The sequence below is a fragment of the Vanacampus margaritifer genome, chromosome 16 (genome assembly GCF_051991255.1).
Source record: "Vanacampus margaritifer isolate UIUO_Vmar chromosome 16, RoL_Vmar_1.0, whole genome shotgun sequence".
Classification (NCBI taxonomy): domain Eukaryota; kingdom Metazoa; phylum Chordata; class Actinopteri; order Syngnathiformes; family Syngnathidae; genus Vanacampus; species Vanacampus margaritifer.
The window spans coordinates 2,162,942-2,182,440 of record NC_135447.1 but is presented as its reverse complement, the minus strand read 5'-3'; the positions used below and the strand labels follow the sequence as shown (position 1 = coordinate 2,182,440).

At 41.2% G+C, this 19,499-nt stretch overlaps 1 protein-coding gene across 2 annotated transcripts in view; it reads left to right on the top strand.

Annotated features, from left to right (window-relative positions):
• The window catches only part of mcama (melanoma cell adhesion molecule a), a 38,333-nt gene extending 19,379 nt beyond the window's left edge, over nt 1-18,954 (top strand). Inside the window, exons 2-16 of one of the 2 annotated variants that reach the window (XM_077546907.1) lie at nt 5,632-5,765; nt 6,674-6,902; nt 7,002-7,072; nt 7,160-7,247; nt 7,451-7,630; nt 9,551-9,678; nt 11,147-11,297; nt 11,490-11,605; nt 13,063-13,204; nt 13,304-13,434; nt 13,511-13,652; nt 14,875-14,910; nt 16,555-16,684; nt 16,780-16,903; nt 18,101-18,954. In XM_077546907.1, the coding sequence (XP_077403033.1) occupies nt 5,632-5,765; nt 6,674-6,902; nt 7,002-7,072; nt 7,160-7,247; nt 7,451-7,630; nt 9,551-9,678; nt 11,147-11,297; nt 11,490-11,605; nt 13,063-13,204; nt 13,304-13,434; nt 13,511-13,652; nt 14,875-14,910; nt 16,555-16,684; nt 16,780-16,903; nt 18,101-18,103 (1,805 nt within the window). In that variant the 3' untranslated portion in view covers nt 18,104-18,954. The remainder of the gene's footprint in view (nt 1-5,631; nt 5,766-6,673; nt 6,903-7,001; nt 7,073-7,159; nt 7,248-7,450; nt 7,631-9,550; nt 9,679-11,146; nt 11,298-11,489; nt 11,606-13,062; nt 13,205-13,303; nt 13,435-13,510; nt 13,653-14,874; nt 14,911-16,554; nt 16,685-16,779; nt 16,904-18,100) is intronic. The other variant, XM_077546908.1, reaches the window with a different exon arrangement.
• Nucleotides 18,955-19,499: the final 545 nt, after the last annotated feature.

Sequence of the window (19,499 nt, the reverse complement as noted above, 5' to 3'; positions counted from 1 at the left end):
CGGTGTAGGCGGATTCATTGATGGCAACACATCAGATACAAGCATGAATAAAACATCCGTGTTCCTCCCTTTAATGAAGTCTCACCCACCGGGTGCGATGTTAAAAAATTTATGGACTTGCCTGAGAAGTTGCCAGCTAGGCAGGAATAATTTACAATTCCTCAAAAGACAGGGAATATCGTATCGGTGGACTTTTTAGTCTTGAGGTTGAAGGGCCACAGAAGTTTTGAGTTGTGTTTATGCTGACATTTGAGTATTAAGTCATGAAATGAATGCATTAAATTACAGGGGGGGGGGGGGGGGATTAATACATTGCACTTCTGTCAAAAATTTTGTTCCAAATCAAATGAAAAGTTACATCGTGTATGTCACGTTTCCATTTTTATTTATTTATTTGTTTACAAATTGAATTAGTAGTTATTCTTATTCAAGCAACGGGTTGCTGTGGAATTTGCCTCGGGGGACGTATGTTTATCATTATAATGACTTCCTACAACAAATGGATAATAGATGCAATATATTGAAACATTTCATTTGCTATATTAACTCACTCTGATGACAACTGGCTTTCTTTGGCAACTTGAAAGTCTGAACTTGTCTTCAAAAATATTGAACTTGGACGTGGAGTGCATGAAAAGGAAGTACAAGTTTGAAGAGCAGTTCTGGTTGGGACTTCTAAAATCGGTTTTTATTAGTTGATTCGTCTCTGCAAGTTAAAACAGTGGCTCAAACACTTTTGCACCAAGTACCTCTACCACCTAAAATAAAACTTAATTCTCCTATTTGTGTGCTTGAATTATTCAGTTAAAATGTATTGCACGCAAAAGTAATTTTTTTTTTTTTTAAAGTCAAATATATACCAAAATAAATGTTTAAAAACAATTACTTCTTGAAAACAATATGTGAACGATTTTACAGTGTATCTTAAAGTTGAATGAACTCTACTTTACTTTACTTTATTATTATTATTTTTTTTAAAGGTTTGTTAAATAGTTTTAACATGGAATTGAGTGATTCGTTTGCATACCAATGCGGGATGCCAAGTACTACCAGGGGCATATGAAGCACACTAAGAATCACTGAGTTAGAGACTCAGTGTCATTGTAAAGTCAACTTGCATGGATGGACAAGTTATATTTATTATAAAAGTCCTCAAATTGTTTTAAGTAACAAATCCAACATGGAAAATGTCCTGGTTAAAAAAAAACACACATACGATAAACAAAACATTTTTACTTTTATTATTATTTAAAGTTTTTCACTGAACTGCGACAGTATGCAAATCGGTCATCGGAGTGTTTCACACACCTGAAGGGTGTCCCCCCCTTGAACATCAATCGTTAGTAGGCGGAGTTGTGACCGTCTGCACTGCGGAATGAAAGAGAAGATAATTGCAAAAAAGAGTCTCCTTTGAGGAGATTTCTCGCACCTCCTTATCTCGCTTGTGCCAAAGTAGAAAGAAGCGTGGACTCGCTAACGGCTACTGACTGTCACCACGGGAACGCACCACTGGGAGATTTGTGCCACATTGTACTCCTGAAAAGCCCGGCCCCCCCCCCACACTATGACAAGGACCCCTCGGCTCTCTACTCTCCGTGTGTGTGTGTGTGTGTGTGTGTGTGTGTGTGTCCTCTCTTTGATGTTAGACAGTGCACTTTGTCCACCAGGTGTTCAGCAACTCACCGGGCTTGTGCATAGCAAACTCGTCCTGCTTGTCGGGCGCACTTTTATGCTGAGGGAGCCTCTCTCCATCCATTTACTTAGCGACACTCTCACTTTTACACATAAGTTGACTGCCAGACGTTTTCAGAAAAGGGATGCCGCGGGTGCCAGCCGATTTTAAGCATTTTGACTGATCTTTCAAGGTCCGCAGAAAATTATGTGTTTGGACTATGGAAACACACACACTACCAAATGAAAGATTGGACTGTCATCTTTCATCAGAAAAAAAAGTTTGTTTCTACCTTATTCCGTTTTTCAGTAATCAACAATAGAAAATGGTTAGTTTCACCTCTGTTTTGGAAAAAAAACGTCTTTTAACGTCTTTGGCACTCCTCCATAAGATTTTACTAAACGTTATATAACGTTTTTGGCAGTCAAAGAGTTAAGAGGATTTCACCTTCTGAAAGTGTCAATAAATGGTCGTTAAAGAGAAAATTCGCTGCACGTTTGAACATGAATCAACAAAGGGGTTCTGTAGCGTTGTTTAGTCCGAGTTCAGTCGAAGCAGCCACAACAAGCATGCATGCAATTTTATCTATCCGCTGCCGCTTTCGCTGACTTGTCAATCAAAAAATTGAGCAAAGATGTCGGATAGGGCGAGTAAGTGTGCATGCTGCGGAAGTTTGCTTGAGTGAACTTTTTGGGGGCATTTTGGGACTAACAGTAACAGCTCATCTCTTGTGTTTAATTAATCCCTCACAAATCGGAATCGGATGAGGGTTCTGGAACAGATTCAGTTCATCGTTGGAGGTTCAATGCGGGGGTGTCGAGCATACGGCCCGCGGGCCAGAATGGGCACATCACAGGGTCCAATCTGGCCTGCACAAACAGCAGTTTTTCATTAAAAATAAACTGTTTTTTTGCACTGGTTTTTGTTTAGAAAGTTCATATTACTCTGCAATAAGGTAATAATGAAAAAATGGGACTATTTTCAGAATGTACTTGAATTTATTTGCACAAGAAATATTTTGATCTGTCGTTATTTATAGCTTATTAGGCCACGGTCAAACGAGTCCAACCCATTTCGATCAAATTTACGTGAAAGTGGCCCCTAAATGTAAAGGAGTTTGACACCCCTATTCCACTTTATTGTTAATTTGCATCTTCTTTATACCTCATTTGTTTTTTTTGGTTTTGTTTTGTTGGTATTTGCTTCCCATCTCCTGGCTCATAACCTTTCTTCTTGTGACTCGACATTAACTCAATTTTTTGCCTCCTTGACGGAAAGACCAAATGGAGGTTTCAAGAAAATGCTAAACTTAGAACGCAACAGACGTGACGCAGTGGCACTCTGCGGACATTGGAGCTCGGAGAACCGTCATTACAGGAAATGTTTATTATCTCACAAGTGCCCTGGCTCATTTCATGGCTCGCCAGCCACGTGAAGGATTAGAATGAGGTTACGTCTGAGGTGATTTGGGGCACTTATCAGTGGCAGGGGTGCAGATCTACCGCAGGCCTAAGCTGACAGCCTTAATCAAACCAAGAAGCCAATAACGGTGACCATTCTGGCTAGCGTCCGAGGGCATTATTGTCTGTGTCTTAATGGCATAATGAACCACTGTATGGGTACGAGATTTCCTCTTAAGCAGCTCCCTCACCAAAGCTTGTTATTTATCTCATTTGATTTGCAATCTTAATGTGCAAGCCGCTGTAGAACGAAACAAAAACAGCTGAGCTGATCACGCTATTGTATTCATTTGTTGCTCTCATTTTTTTTTTAGTCGGTAGCATTACGCAGAAACATCAGAATTAAAATAAAAAAAGAAAGAAAGAAAAAAGACATTCACAGCTAAGTGACTCAGTAAGCTACAGTAATATTAGTGGGTTGTTGTTTTTTTTTGTAGAGGATAAAGAATATATGCCTGTAGTGTGTGCAAGGGAAAACTGACGCATTTCGTTAAACCTACCTATCTGTGCTTTTTGATAAAGTAGAATCAAACAAATCATATGTAAACAACAACAACAACAAAAACTTTTCATCCAAAACTACCGATGTTGCTTGATTGTTTTCGTGTAAACGTGCTCTCGGTGAGCTCTTAATGTTGGACTTTTCACCTGCCGTTTCCCGAAATGTCTGCTATGAAAGGGTTTATTGTGCGTCGGTGGCATGGGTTTATCTTGTGCACTGATAAGCGGTCCACCTACAGGCCTGATCCTGTCAGCACGTTCGAATAATCGTTAGTTGTTTTTTTGTGAATCAGCCTGGCCTCAGACAAGTCACAATAAAGAATGCACACACACACACAGACACACACATTCAGGACTTTTGGTCGTCAGGGTCCACGGATCACGGCCCATGTGTATTTGTGCTGTAGTCCGTGCCACATAAAGGCACAACAGGAATAGATAAGAACCAGACCCAGGTTGGGCTCTGGAAGCCAAATCCCCGGCAACCCCCCAGCGCTAATCGGATTAGCCGAAAAGTTTGAGCCCCAAAGAGCAACAACATTTTTTACACTGACTTCTGTGACATATTTTGCCCTGCGGCCTGCATAATCTGCTCCTCAAAGGCGCCTTGTCATTTTTTTTTTTTGGTCTGACCCAAACAACAACTTCAGCGCACCATGAACTGTTTTTCACCTCTCGCGCTGCGGTTTGTGCGGTTGTGTCTGTGTTTTTAATGTGTCTGAGAGGGAGAGCGCAGGCAGGGGATGCAGTCCACCCAGGTGGGGGAACAATGGCTCACCCGTCGTCTTTGAGAAATGGTTGGCTGAGCACCAGCCGGACCCTGGGAGGGAGGGGAAGGTGTGGGAGGGAGCAAAAAACGGGAGTTGTCACAAGGATTGGTGCAGAGCAAGGCGGGGAAACGGGCTGCTGACGGGGGAGCGGGTCAGCTGAATGGGGGGCAAGTGGGCGGCCACGGGCGTCTTCAAGCTCTTTTCATGCTTGGTCTGCTTTAGCAAGCGCTGAAAACACGGAGGAGGGGCAGCAAGGTCGCGCTCTTGTTGTCTTATTTTGTCTGCAGGATATTCACAATCAGTGTTTGTATGCTTTCGGACAATTAAAAAATAAGCTTCAAAATTGACTGCTAAAAAGAGGAGCTACAATACTACTACAGCGGTCTGTTGTTTGACGTAATATGGTCATTTCTCTTGTGACGATGGTTCAATAATTTTGAAGGATTTCCAAATTAGACCACAACCTCAGTGTTATTCAACGTTTAAACCATAGCTTGAAATGTAAGCTGTAGGTCTATTTCTGGTATTGTAGGCAATTCTGAACATTAAGGTTGGTCATCAATTACTGAAGGTTTTTCACTGTTACACCAAATTACCCTATCGTTAGAAATTGCTAATTTATCACTGAGGATCTCACATGCTCAAATTTGTGATAGAGGAGGCAGCAGTCCTTGCTCTGTGCTTGAAATATGAAACAAACAAATGTAGCTGTGTCTAAAAAAAAAAACATACAAAAATACAACAGGCACTTTGAGGGAATTGATCAATGGAAATAAATCAAAGAGTTTGATCTGACAGCGTAAGACGAGCACAAGAGTATCGTCCAGCATCCCACATAACTCCTGCGAGCCAGATTCAACAGAATATTGGGCCAAAATGTTTTCTTTTTTCACTGTGTGTGAAATAAGAGCAGCCAAGTCCAACATGGCTGGAGAACAACTTGGCTCAGGGATTCAGCAGTCCAGTGTCAGCCTGGCGACTCGCCCCTTTCGCCTAAATTCCCCCGCGATGATGTCCGGGAAACGGCTTTTGTGGCCAAGATGTGCCAGGCAGCCAGGCGGAAGGAAACGAGACCAGAAAAAGTACACCATGTGGACAAGAAGCCTTTTCTTTGTTGCGCTTCTGTTCTTGTCTGCCTCGTGCCAAATAAAGGCTTGCAGTCGGGTTAGTGTACAAATTAGCAACTCAAGGACTAAATTCGAACGCGTACTTTTTGTGTTTGCTTCAGTGTGGGCTAAAGTGGAGGTGAGGATGCCCGAGAACGTGGAGGTGTACCTGGGCGACTCGGCTGAGATCCCCTGCCAGTACAACTTCACCGAATCCAACGGCGTTCCCCGTTTTCTCATGATCCAGTGGTTTGTGGTGAGTCTCGCTCGTCCATGTGGGACAGTCCAACCGTGCAAGAAGGATTACGCCCGTCTCGTCAGTCTCACTCAGAGTGTGACTTGAATGTAATCAGTTGCCTCTTGGACCAAAATGCACTTTTTCCAACTCGTTTTCACGTCATGTATTCCCTCCTGACGCCCCATTTTTCTACATTTGACACTATTGGCTAAGGTTCTAAGCATTGAGCCCATACAGGCAACGTAAACCACTACTACTTGCTCATTTGTCAAAAATAAAAGCTTTATTAACTGTCCACACGTGTCGACAACGCATGTTTTCCAATAGACGTTGCTTTGACGGTTCCAGTATAACGACCGCAACATGGTCGCATGGCGTTTTGCTCCCTGGGTGAGCTTTAAGATAGCTGACTTTTGTGAGGCTGGTTCTTTTGGAATCATCCAAAGATAAATCAAACACACTCAAAACTTTAAAATGGTCGCTTATTGGTTATTGTTGTGCCACTCTAAAGGCAGATTTGAGTTATTCTCCAGTCTACACTTTTCTGCAGTGCTCAGTTTTAATTTTTTTCTTGGCTAAACACATCGTCAATCGAATCAATTTGTGGAGGAACTTAATCGTGTTACGTTTCCCTTCATCTGGCCATTCATTAGCTTGGGTCTTAAAAACGTAAGGTGGCCAAAACATGCCTAGTGAAAATTAAACTGCAATAATAACTACCAGAGGGTGCTGGAACTGCACAAATGGAATACAACCCCACCTTTTTATCAGATGCGCTGCTTTTAATATCGACGACGATATCATGACAGGATTAATATCACAATATTGCTGTTATCGTTACAACCCTAATAGTAAGTGTATGCGTCATACGTGAAGAGTGACAGTCCCAAATCCACTGTGACGTATGTAACCTACATGGTCTGCAGAAAGACAACGGCAGCAGCTCACGGTTTCGCATCTACTACGCCCATAACGACGACAAGATCGTGGACGAGGGCACGGAGTACAGCGGTCGCATCCAGGTGACTTTAGACCAGCACGGGACTCGGCTCACCGTCCACGAAGTGCAACTGTCCGACGAGCGGGAGTTCATCTGCCAGGTGAACGGTCTGTCCGACGGCCTCACGGAGCGCAAGTCGCACCTCAGGGTGTTCGGTGAGGAAGCACAGTGACAAGCTGCTGCTACGCGCCGTCTTTCCAACACCTGGTATTTGTTCGCGATAAGACTGAGAAATTTTTTTTTATTTGTTCCAGCTCCCCCGGAGGCTCCTGTCATCATGGGTGTCCAAGCAGGAATATCTGTGACCAATGAGATGCCGTCTAAGGTGAGTCAGCTCACGATGAACCCGTCGAGTTTACTCGATGCTAACTACGGCATGTCCTCGATCTTGTCAACGTGACGCTGCCTTCAGGTGGCCACATGTGAGGCCCGGAACAGTTTCCCCAAAGCCAACATCACCTGGTACAGGAACAACACGCCGCTGGTGCCTTCAGTGGGACGTAAGTCAGGAAGCCAATGTTGGAAGTTGGAACACAGCATTTGAAAAGCGCTAATATGGCTAATATACTTCTGTGTACCACCAGTCCAGTTCACTTGTTGTTTTAAGCCTTGTCCGCCTTTTTTTTTTTTTTTTATGTTAGCATGCAACAAAAGTCGTTAAAATGTCATTTAAAAAGGAATTGGTGACTGCGCTCCCCCGCAGGTGTGAACGTGTGGACCGGCGACACAGTGGAGGCCAGCGGCTTGTACTCGGTGCACAGCACGCTGGAGTACCGGGTGCTCAAGGAGGACAAGGAGGCTAACTTTTCCTGCGAGGTCAGCTTCTTCGTGCCTGGCGCCATCAGGACCGTCGAGTCCAGCAGCGTCGGCGTCACCGTTCACTGTAAGGCAACGCGCACGTATAGCCCACCCATTGGAATGAACATACTGAAGGACCATTTGGCATGACTTATTTGTATTACTTTTATTTATTCTATTGTGCAGGCTATGTAAAATATGTATTTAAATGGAGACAAGATCCCAGAAAATGTGATTTTCAAATCAAAATTAAAGCATCAACTCTGGAGATTAATTTTAATTCAGTGATTATTTTTGATTAATTTTTTTAATTACTATTTTAAGCGGTTAAGAAAATGGATGGATGGATTTTGATCATTTTCTTTAACGGTTGTATTTTGCAGAAGAAGTATTCTATTCAAGGATCAAAGAATGGTCCTTTATTTATATAGCGCTTTTCCACCTTACAAGGCCCTCAAAGCGCTTTACATTCGCTTACTGATGACGCGGCATCAGGAGCAACCTGGACAATCGGGGCTCAGTATCTTGCTCAAGGATACTTCGATTGGGGTCACAATGGCATGGGATCAAACCCACAATCTCCGGGTGGCAAGACGACCACTGAGCCACGCCGCCCCGTTCAAAGGAAGCTATTAAAACCGTCTTTGATTCTAAATATGCTTTCTATTTGATGATTTTACATGAATTCTAAGATTTTATACAAGTAAATATCTGTTACTTGAAGAAAAAAGTAGAAGCAGAAGTAGAAAAATGTGATTAATTGTGATTAACTCTTTGACTGCCAGACGTTTTCAGAAACGGGTTGTCCCCAGTGCCAGCCGATTTTAAGCATTTTGACTGATCTTTCAAGGGCCACAGAAAATTATGTGTTTGGACTATGGAAACACACATACTACCAAATGAAAGATTGGACTCTCAACTTTCATCAGAAAAAAAAGTTTGTTTCTACCTTATTCCGTTTTTCAGTAATCAACAATAGAAAATGGTTAGTTTCACCTCTGTTTTGAAACAAACGTCTTTTAACGTCTTTGGCACTCCTCCATAGGATTTTACTAAACGTTATTTAACGTTTTTGGCAGTCAAAGAGTTTAGAACTCATTGTGTATATTTTTTCACAAAAATCAACTCACTCCAAATGTTAATATTATTGAAGTACTAGGTTGTTTGTCATGCATAAGAAAAAGGATGCCGTGGGTGCCAGCCGATTTAAGCATTTTTGACTGATCTTTCAAGGGCCACAGAAAATTATGTGTTTGGACTATGGAAACACACATACTACCAAATGAAAGATTGGACTCTCATCTTTCATCAGAAAAAAAAGTTTGTTTCTACCTTATTCCGTTTTTCAGTAATCAACAATAGAAAATGGTTAGTTTCACCTCTGTTTTGAAACAAACGTCTTTTAACGTCTTTGGCACTCCTCCATAGGATTTTACTAAACGTTATTTAACGTTTTTGGCAGTCAAAGAGTTAATCGCTATCAAATACAGAAAATTGTGCAATTAGTTAAAAAAAATGAAATCATTTGACGGCACTATTAATTTCATGTAATTTTAAGGAAAAATACTAAATTAGGATATATATCATTATCAGGATATAAAATTACCTGTACTGGGATATACCTTTTTTTTTTATCCACCTTGTACTGTATGTCCTCAACTTGTAAACATCTGTCCTTTTGTTTTTACTTGCACTATGCGTTCTCCTTCATTTAGCCAAAAATCGTCCGCCACTCAAAGTGCCTTTATTTTTCCGCCGTCAGGTTTTTTACCAAGTGTTCTGTAGAAGCCATTTGAGGAGCCACATTAGCTTTTGTGTTGCTCCATTGTTTATGGAAGAGTGACACAGTGGCGGTCGGAGCCAAAAACACAGTCTGTGCTGTCGGCCTCATGGAAATGATCTTGTTAATGGGACTTTACAAGCATGCTGAGTCACACTCGTGAACTTGACTGTGTGTTCGTGTGTGTGTGTGTGTGTGTGTGTGTGCGTGTGTGTGTGCGCGCAGACCCAGCCACCATGGTGGAGCTGTGGAGGGAGTCGCCCGAGGGATTGATCAAGGAGGGGGATACTGTGGAGCTGCGTTGCCAGGGCGATGGCAATCCCTCGCCGACCTTCATCTTCAGCCGGGCGCGGGTAAGAATGCAGCCCCTTCTAGCCGGTGGAAAAAGTCCCCCCGATAGAGGGGCGACGCGGCGGGAATGTTTTTGATATGCAGAGCTGGCAGCACCCCCCCACGTAGACGCGAACGTGCGAAGGTCCTAGTCTGATTTGACCCCGCGGATCCAGTCTGGGCTCCGAGACGCTGACGGAGATCGGGGCTGGGGCTGGTTCCCATGTCAAACACAAAACCATTGTGTTGGCTCGGCCAATTGGGTCACCGTCACTTGCAGTGTGAAACTGTGAGAAACAGGAAGAACATTACTGAGCTGTGTGGCATTAAAGACAGTGGAGACACACAAGTCAGTTAGTCCAATTCCTACCCCTTGTGTGCTAAGAAGACCTTACTGTCTTACTGAAAAGACATCATTTATATATAAATGATGGAGTCGTACACTTCCGAGTAAAAAATCGTAACTTCCATAGTATTGAATTTATCACTTTCCCTTTTGTATTTCCAAAAGTGTAAAAATGTAACTCTTTGGTAGAGTGAAATTACAACACCCATAGTGTTATTATTTGACACATAAAAGTGAACTTTTTTACACTTTATAAAGTGTTATCTACTTTCACATGTCAGTGTTATTTTTTCACATTAGTCAGGTTTCAATCCAATTGTTTCGAATTTTTAAGCGAATTTACTGAAAATGTGTAAAACGAACATGCGACTTATGCCCGTTTCAACCGTAGCGCTACGTACGTGTGATGTAATATCCGGTCAAAACGTGCGACGTGTATCCGGTCTTGTCAGCGGTTATTCGCAAAACGTGTTTCCGTAGCCAAAATTCGCATTTTCCTTTTTTTTCCCAATACACTTCAAAATCCACCCCCTCTAAGCGTAAAAAACTTTTTTTGCGAATTTTGGGCCCTTTTTTGAATTTCTAGTGTTTCCATTCAGTTTTATTTTGGCATTTCTTGAAAAAAAATGGGTGAATCGAAACCCAACTATTTTCAGTGTTATTTCTTAGCACTTAAGTGTTGTTTCCTTTCATTTTTTGGTGTTAATTTCTCACAGTTTTGTTTTTACTTTTAACCACAAAGTGCCATTTTCATTCCTTTTTTGGGTGTTATTTTCTCACATAGTTTTAGTGTTACTTCTTGACGAGTTTTTGTTTTATTTTTTAGTACCTAGCACTTGGGGGACAACAACACTAACATTACGCCACAAGACGGTACCCGTTCATTGCCGCAAAATTCTTTTTCGTAGGCCCAGTTCCCGCACGACTCGCGGTACATACGAATTGCTGGTACGGTATTTTTCAATTAAGAAGTTTTCGGTGAATAAGCCAAAGAAACTGGTGCGATACCTCCCGAAAATGTTACAAACCAACTGCTGTAAATCCATCCAGTTTCAAATGATCTCTTTTTAAAAGAGGTTAATGACTGCAAGCGTCTTTGAAATATTGGTCAACCTGAATCCTGCACCGCTAAATGTTTGTGGCAGGAGCCCGACCCCGATGAGGACTTGGACAGCCGCGGTAACGTGTTGATGCTGCAGGCGGTGTCGCGCAAAGACGGCGGACTCTACCGGTGTCGACCCCGGGACGGCACCTCATACAACGAGGTCAAAGGAGAGATGGAGCTCAATGTGCACTGTGAGGAAACGGCGCACACGTGACTGAAGGAACATAAATTGTTCTCAGAACTTGTTAGCATGAATCACACCGATCACATCCACAGGCGCTCGTTAGCACATTATTAGAATGAAGGATGCTAGTGGACGAAACGTTTCAGGCTATCCTACCTGACAGTGTGTCCCTCTGTTTTGGCGTGTGTGCTGTGTTCAGACCTGGACCCCGCTGTGGTGGTACCCAAAGAATCTGAGGCCATGATGAAAGGGGAAGATTTGACTGCTACGTGCAACGCGTTGTCCTCCCTGAAAACATCGACTGTCTGGTACAAGGTTTGTAGGTCCACAACATTTCATTACTATATTACATACGTAGGAGTGCCCTCGGATATTTACTACAGTGGGGGGGGCCAACGATAATCATTTTTCAATAATGTGAACCAGTATTGCCATTATACAGTAGACCCTCTCCATTGTGGGTTCTAGGCTCGCAATCCTGCTATTTGACGGATTTTTCTGTTACACTATTTTGGTCTAACGCGTGTTGATATCGATTGTAATTCCATTGTTAACCACGAGATGGCAGCACACTCGTTTAGTTTGCGCATTTGAAAGATGAATGGAAACAGCAAGTACTACATTTTAGCACAGCTTAGTTTTTGCTGAAAAATATTGATGCTCATTTGCTGTAATCCTGCTTTTTACACCTACAAAAAGCGACAGTTTTATTTTACAGTGTAGATATTTGGCCATTATTAAGCTAATTACTTTGAAAAAAGGTGATTTGTTTACTGTAAACACATTGTAGTACGTATACTAGGGATGCAACGATATCCAAAAATCACAATATGAACCTCACGATACAGTAATTATCACAATATTGTGGAGAGGTTTGGGATATAAAAAAAACTCACTATAAAGTCGCATTGTGAAAAAAATGCACAATATGTTTTTTATATATAATAACAGCAGTGACAGAAATTGGCCATGTCGTGTCATTGTCATGTGCTCCTATTGGCTCGGCAGCGCAAAAGCATCAGGTCTTATGTAGTTAACAATGTTGTGTTCAGCTGCAGCGGGGGAAAAGATCATGTTTTTTGATGGAAATGTTGAAAAATATTTGCTGCTATGATTTATTTTCTGGGGGTGGTAACGGCTACAGTGGCCAAAAGATTCCTAATTCAAATGAAACTGCACTACGAAACATAACTAGGGTGCTAGAACTGCACACATGGAATACAACCTCACCTTTTTAACACGTTAATATTGATCTTTAACTCTTTGACTGCCAAAAACGTTAAATAACGTTTAGTAAAATCCTATGGAGGAGTGCCAAAGACGTTAAAAGACGTTTGTTTCAAAACAGAGGTGAAACTAACCATTTTCTATTGTTGATTACTGAAAAACGGAATAAGGTAGAAACAAACTTTTTTTTTCTGATGAAAGATGAGAGTCCAATCTTTCATTTGGTAGTATGTGTGTTTCCATAGTCCAAACACATAATTTTCTGTGGACCTTGAAAGATCAGTCAAAATGCTTAAATCGACTGTCACCCACGGCATCCCTTTTCTGAAAACGTCTGGCAGTCAAAGAGTTAAATATAGTGACATGGTGACGATGATGTTGTGGCAATATTGTATTGTCTCCTTTCAGCATAAAAAAAAACACACTCAAATGCATAGGTTAAAGTAATAGCAAAAGTAACAAAATGCTGTAGAAAATCCACAAATAGAAAAAGGAATGAATGCGGAAATGACAACATTTAAGCTTAACTTAATGTGACTATGCAGGATGGCAAGACGGTGGGTGAAGGAAACACGCTCCACCTGCAGGACGCCACCTACGAAATGACAGGAGAGTACGTCTGCAAGGTGACCGTTGCCGCCCTCCCCGCCCTGCACACCAGCGGCTCCGTCCACATCGTCGTCCAGGGTCAGTCATCTCTGAAAAAGGTCACGTCATGCCGACCCCTGTGCCACATCCTTGTACATGATTGCGGTTGTCTGTGTATGTGTGTGCGTGTGTACACAGGTGGGCCTCAGCTGGTGGGCGAGGAGCAGGAGGTGCATCTGGAGGAGGCCGTCGGCAGGACGGTCAACCTGAGCTGCGAGGCGCGCGGCCACCCCGCGCCCAGCGTCACGTGGACCTTCGACAGCAGCCAGGTGACGCACGTGCCATGACCTCATCATTTCGCCGTGCGGCTCGGCTGGCCCGCTGACGTGCGGTTTGCCTCCACAGAGCTGGCAGGAGGTCTTCAGCAAGTCCAGCGACCACATGACCCAGAGCGTAGTGTCGGTCGTCGTCGGTTCGGACATCAACGCCGTGTGCAACGCCTCCAACGACCTCGGCACGGACGTCAGAGCTTTCAGCATCAAAGCCGGTAAGTGAGGAAAACCCTTTTCAAGCATCCACGTTCTATACTTGCATTTCTATAGTTCCGCAAAAAAACAACAGTTCGCGTTTCGTATGAACAACATAGAAAAATGTTGTCCTAATGATTAAAAAAAATAGTAATATAAGGTAGCGTTAAATGTTATTTTAAGGCTTACAACAATAAAACTATGAATTACAAGCATTTGCACAACGTATTTGTTAAATTTTACAACAGGGAGAAAAATCGGCAACTTTTTGCAGATTTTTATTTTTTTTTAACTCTTTGACTGCCAAAAACGTTAAATAACGTTTAGTAAAATCCTATGGAGGAGTGCCAAAGACGTTAAAAGACGTTTTTTTTTCAAAACAGGTGAAACTAACCATTTTCTATTGTTGATAACTGAAAAACGGAATAAGGTAGAAACAAACTTTTTTTTCTGATGAAAGATGAGAGTCCAATCTTTCATTTGGTAGTATGTGTGTTTCCATAGTCCAAACACATAATTTTCTGTGGACTTTGAAAGATCAGTCAAAAATGCTTAAATCGGCAGGCACCCACGGCATCCCTTTTCTGAAAATGTCTGACAGTCAAAGAGTTAATGAGAGGGAAGAAAAATTGATATATGCTTCTTATTAGGACGAGAAACTTTCCTGTTCTAATGATAAACTTTCTCATTTCACTTAACCCCCCCCCCCCTGCAAAGCACTACTTGTGTTTAAAATAAACTCCTCAACTCACCTCGATATAGTTCCTTGCTACCAAAGTGGCGGCAAAGCACACATTTTTTTTGTCCAAATGAAACGCTTTAGTCCACTTCATCATAGTTCTTTGGTAGCAAAGTTAATACTTTTAGCACAGACACGGGAACATTTTGGGTAGAACATGACATGACACGTGTGGTCTTGTTTTTGTGACATAGTGGGGGCCAACATTTCGGGATTTCACAGAGTTGTGGGGCCCACTCATCCATGTGGGGCCATTAACTTGGGCCCCACAAGTTTAGATCTCTTTTTGAGGGTCAAGACTTGGTTTTAGAGTTTAGGTTTGAATTGGGTTATGGTTGAGGTTAGGGTAAGGAATTAGGGGTAGGCAATAATTTTTGATGATTGGGGTTAGGGGGAGGGGCTAGGAAATGCATTATGTCAATGAGATGGCCCCACGATGATACAAAGACAAGTGTGTGTGTGTGAAGTAGCATGTAAAAGCGTATTATTCTACTTGTTCACAGTTCCCCTGGTCACCTCCAGCGCTCCCTTCTCGCCCGGTAAGATGGTCGCCCCGCCCGCCCGCCCGCCGGCCCACTCGCTCATTTCATCGCCATCTCACCAAACTCTCGCTCACTCGCTCATTTCATGGCCGCCTCGCCAAACGCTGTCTGCCCCCCCCCCCCCTCCTCCTCTTCCTCCTCCTCGTTTGACAGCGAAAGGCTTTGAAGACCTCCTCCATGCCTTATTGATGATCTGGCTTTCTGGGACTCTCACTAGCAGAGCCTTTCGGATGGCCCGTGGGCAGATTAAATATTCTCTTTTGGCGTAGACGGAATATCACAGCCCTTTAAATGACTGAGTGAAAATTCTCACTAATTACGCGAGTTTACGAAGCAGCGTGCCGTCGACTCGCACGCTTTATAGCAGATGAAATAACCGTAAAAAACATTTGTTTTGCTAAATTGATTGCAGTTACGATGAAAATTGCTTGAAGTACTAATTCTAATCCAAGAAGAAGAGATTTGATTCAATTTATTAGGCACATTGGATTATGCAGCTAATTCCTATTGAAGTGGCCAGTGAGTATGTTTTAGATGCTGAGACAAACAGCACAACCTCTTTGGGTTTTAGTCCGTCCTATTATTATTCATAAATTCACAAGTGTACAATTTGCTGATGAGGATAATTTTATTCAGGAGAAAGAAAGTATGATACATTTCAAAATGCAATCACCCACAGTCTACATAAAAAAAGTAAAATATACATGTAGGGTTAGACTTTCAGACAAACTATTTATATTCAGTTTGTTTTGCTGCTCCACTTTTGCATCGGTGCTAAAAAAACAACAAAAAAACTAGGGATGGACATAATAATCCATGAACGATCACTCTAAAATCGAGGCAAAATTGAGAGAGTAAGAGTAAAATTGTTTTCTGAGAATCAAAGTATGAAGTGACTAGCAAAAATATCATTAATATTATAGTAAGTGGGATTCATATCTTAACTCATTCACTGCCATTGACGGCTATAGACGTCAAAAATTAATTTAAACTATTTCTATTAGTTTAGCATTTTTTCCACTTTTGCTAAAAAGAGTATGAAAAAAAATATTGTAAATTTAGAACAGATATAAAATTTGTGATTAATCGTTAGTTAACTCGTGAAGTCATGTGAGAATAACAATTAAAAAATTTTAATCGCCTGACGGGCCTAAATAAAAAAATATTGAAAATTAAATTAATCGCATGATAATTTTATATCTGTTATAAATGTACAATAAAAAAAATCTAGGTTTCCATAAAAAATGAAATGAAATGAAAAAAATGTTAAACTAATAGAAACAGTTCACATGATTTTTTGACGTCTATAGTCGTCAATGGCAGTGAATGAGTTAAAAATAAACTAATGTTACAAGAATAAAAGTGTAACATTAGGAAAAATAAGATTACACATTTATTCTAGTATAAGACTTGAAATTGTTACATTATAGAAATAGAGGCATAATTAATTTTATGAAAATATTACCAGAATAAAAAAATACATTTGGGAATATTTTTTTTTTTTTAAAACAGATGAATTCCATCAGCCAATGAAATAAAGTGAAATGCGCAGCCCTAGTTAAAATGTCTTTTTGTTGCCAATAAATGCTGTCGTTGAAATGTGTTTTTCTTGAATGAGGCTGCGTGTGTGTTTTCATGCAGCAGAGGGCAGCGGCGTGATCATCGTGGTGATCATCTTGTGCCTGCTGCTGCTGGCCATCCTTGGCAGCGTGCTCTACTTCCTGCACAAAAAGGGCAAGATCCCGTGCGGACGTTCGGGGAAGCAGGACATGTGAGTGCCCCACCCCCCCCCCCCCCTCGTCTTGGGCTGGCGTGTCCCGTGCGTGCTTCTAAAAATGTCCCCCACCTTCCGCTCCCTTTTTTCAGCTCCAAGGAGAAGACGGCCAAAGATGACATCGTGGTGGAGATGAAGAACAACGGCAACGTCAAGAGTGAGGGCACGGTGCTCCTCAAGGCCGTTAACGGAGATGAAAACGGCACAAAGAAGCAGGTAACTTTTTTGGTTTGCCATTTTAGGAGAATAAAGTCGTAAAAGTTATAAGGATTAGGGTTGCACCAATCACAATCCAATCATTAACTCTTTGACTGCCAAAAACGTTAAATAACGTTTAGTAAAATCCTACGGAGGAGTGCCAAAGACGTTAAAAGACGTTTTTTTCAAAACAGGTGAAACTAACCATTTTCTATTGTTGATTACTCAAAAACGGAATAAGGTAGAAACAAACTTTTTTTTCTGATGAAAGATGAGAGTCCAATCTTTCATTTGGTAGTATGTGTGTTTACATAGTCCAAACACATAATTTTCTATGGACCTTGAAAGATCAGTCAAAATGCTTAAAATCGGCTGGCACTGGGGACAACCCGTTTCTGAAAACGTCTGGCAGTCAAAGAGTTAAAAAACCTGTATATGAAGTATTGTAGTTCTCTCAAATCCAAGTGACTTGAAAGCCTATTCGACATGCTTGTGCAATATATTTAGAATTGGGTGGGGACATTTTTTAAATAAGATTTAGAAAAATAACTTGTGTATTATAGCATTTAGGCTTTACAAGATGATGATTTTGAAGCCAATCACCGATCAGGAAATTAAAAACAAAAACAATCAATGATTTGATCAGAAGATGGACAAATCTATTTTACTTGCTTTTTTACAGTACAGTCGAGCCCAACTATTGGGACTGGCCCACCAATAGCTAAAATTTGCATATAATTGACACCTATTGAAACGCACTGGCAAAAAATAATAACAAATAAACCTTAAAATTCTCCTAAAAATGCTGTTAAATATTCAATACACAGGAAATTGTATTTTTTTTTAGGTCAGACGGAATTGTATGGGTATAATGTCATGCAGCTAAATACTGTAAATAAAGTTGTACCAAAAAATACACACTCCAAAAAGTTGGAATTTTGTCAAAATAAAAGCGCCAACAAAATTATAAAATATTTGTAATGTTACCAGAATAAAGTTGTCATTTCACGAGTCATCACGTTAACATTACAATTAAAATTTTGAGAATAAAGCCATATTGTTGCAAGAATAAAATTGTCATTTTACGGCAATTACACTATGACAATAAATTTGCCAAAAATGAGGAGCAAGTACGAGAATGTTAAGAGGGGAAAAAAATCTGGTCGCTGAAGGCATCACTTTTGCACTCTATTGACGTCACTGTGTGTGTTCTAGTGAAAGAATCAGCAGTGGAGGATCTGATCTGAGACCAGCAGGGACTCCAATCACACATTCCCATCATCACACACTTCGACACACGCGCACGCACACACACTGTCTTTTGCGTGAATGTTTTTCATTTTGTAAAAGTTCATCCGTCGTTCTGTTTGCTGTTCGTTTCATCATGGCTTCGCCATCAAAATGTACATATTATATATATATTTTGTTATTTAAGATCTTCACACACACACACAGACACACACACACACACATACACGTACGCACACACCTGTTACAAACTGCTGTTATGCCCCCTTTCTCCATCCCCGCCCCCTCGTACTGTTTGTAAATATGCCAGCGGACTGTTGCCAGGTAGATTTCAAAGAGGTTAGCGATCTGCTTCGCCTGGTTTTGTTTGTTTTTGAGATTTCGGCAGGATACACTGAAAATGTTTGTGTGTGTTTTATTTGTGTTGTGTTTTAACAGTTTTGTGTGTATACGTTTAAAATTGTTCACAAGCGTGCTTACATTTATACGTACATATTTACGTACTTTTGGAGAGAAGATTTCAGTTTGAGACAGGCACACTGGCGCCCCCGTTGTGCCCATTTTGTATATGTCATGTAGTTGTTTTATTTTTTGTGAAGTTTTTTTTTTTTTTTTTACTTTCCACTGACATGTGAAGATGTCGTTGCTCTGCTGGGTTCCAAACAACTGCACACCATTGTTCATATTTTGTTTTTTATTTCCCTCTCCAAAAAAAGCGTGTAAATTAAGTACAGTATATGTAATTCTTTGATGCTTGCGTTTTTTAAAAAAAAAAAAAATGTTTTTGCAAGAAAATGCCAAATAAAAGTTTTTTTTCAATATGTTTGTGTTTATTATTTCTTGCAAATCTTTGAGACTCTCAAAAGTATGTATTCACAATGCCAGGGCTCTGCCCCAGTCGTCATGGTAACGTAAGCCAGACAGACACCATTGGCACAGCACTATATGGGGACGGGGTATACAATCACTGACTTGGGCTGATTTCAGAATTAGGAATATGCAACAATTCTTGATACTTGAGGTATTTTGACAAATCCATGACACACCTACTTTATTTAAATATTTTTTTTAAACGATAGGGGGGGGGGGGGGGAGAATTCATAATATGTTTCCAACTCATGGGAGGAGTCTTCCAAAAGCGCCCTGGGCACATACCAAGTAGCTCACATTCCAACCTAGAAAGGGATTGCACGCAAAAGCTCGCACATCTGTAAAGATTTATTGTTGTTTTAGTGTTTTAAAAATGGTACTTTTGCTCTAAAATAACCTCACACATTACCACATGGACTCAATCACTGTGAAAAGCAGGGACGTGCAGCGGGGCTATGAGTATGTATGTATGTGTGTGTGTGTGTGTATATATATA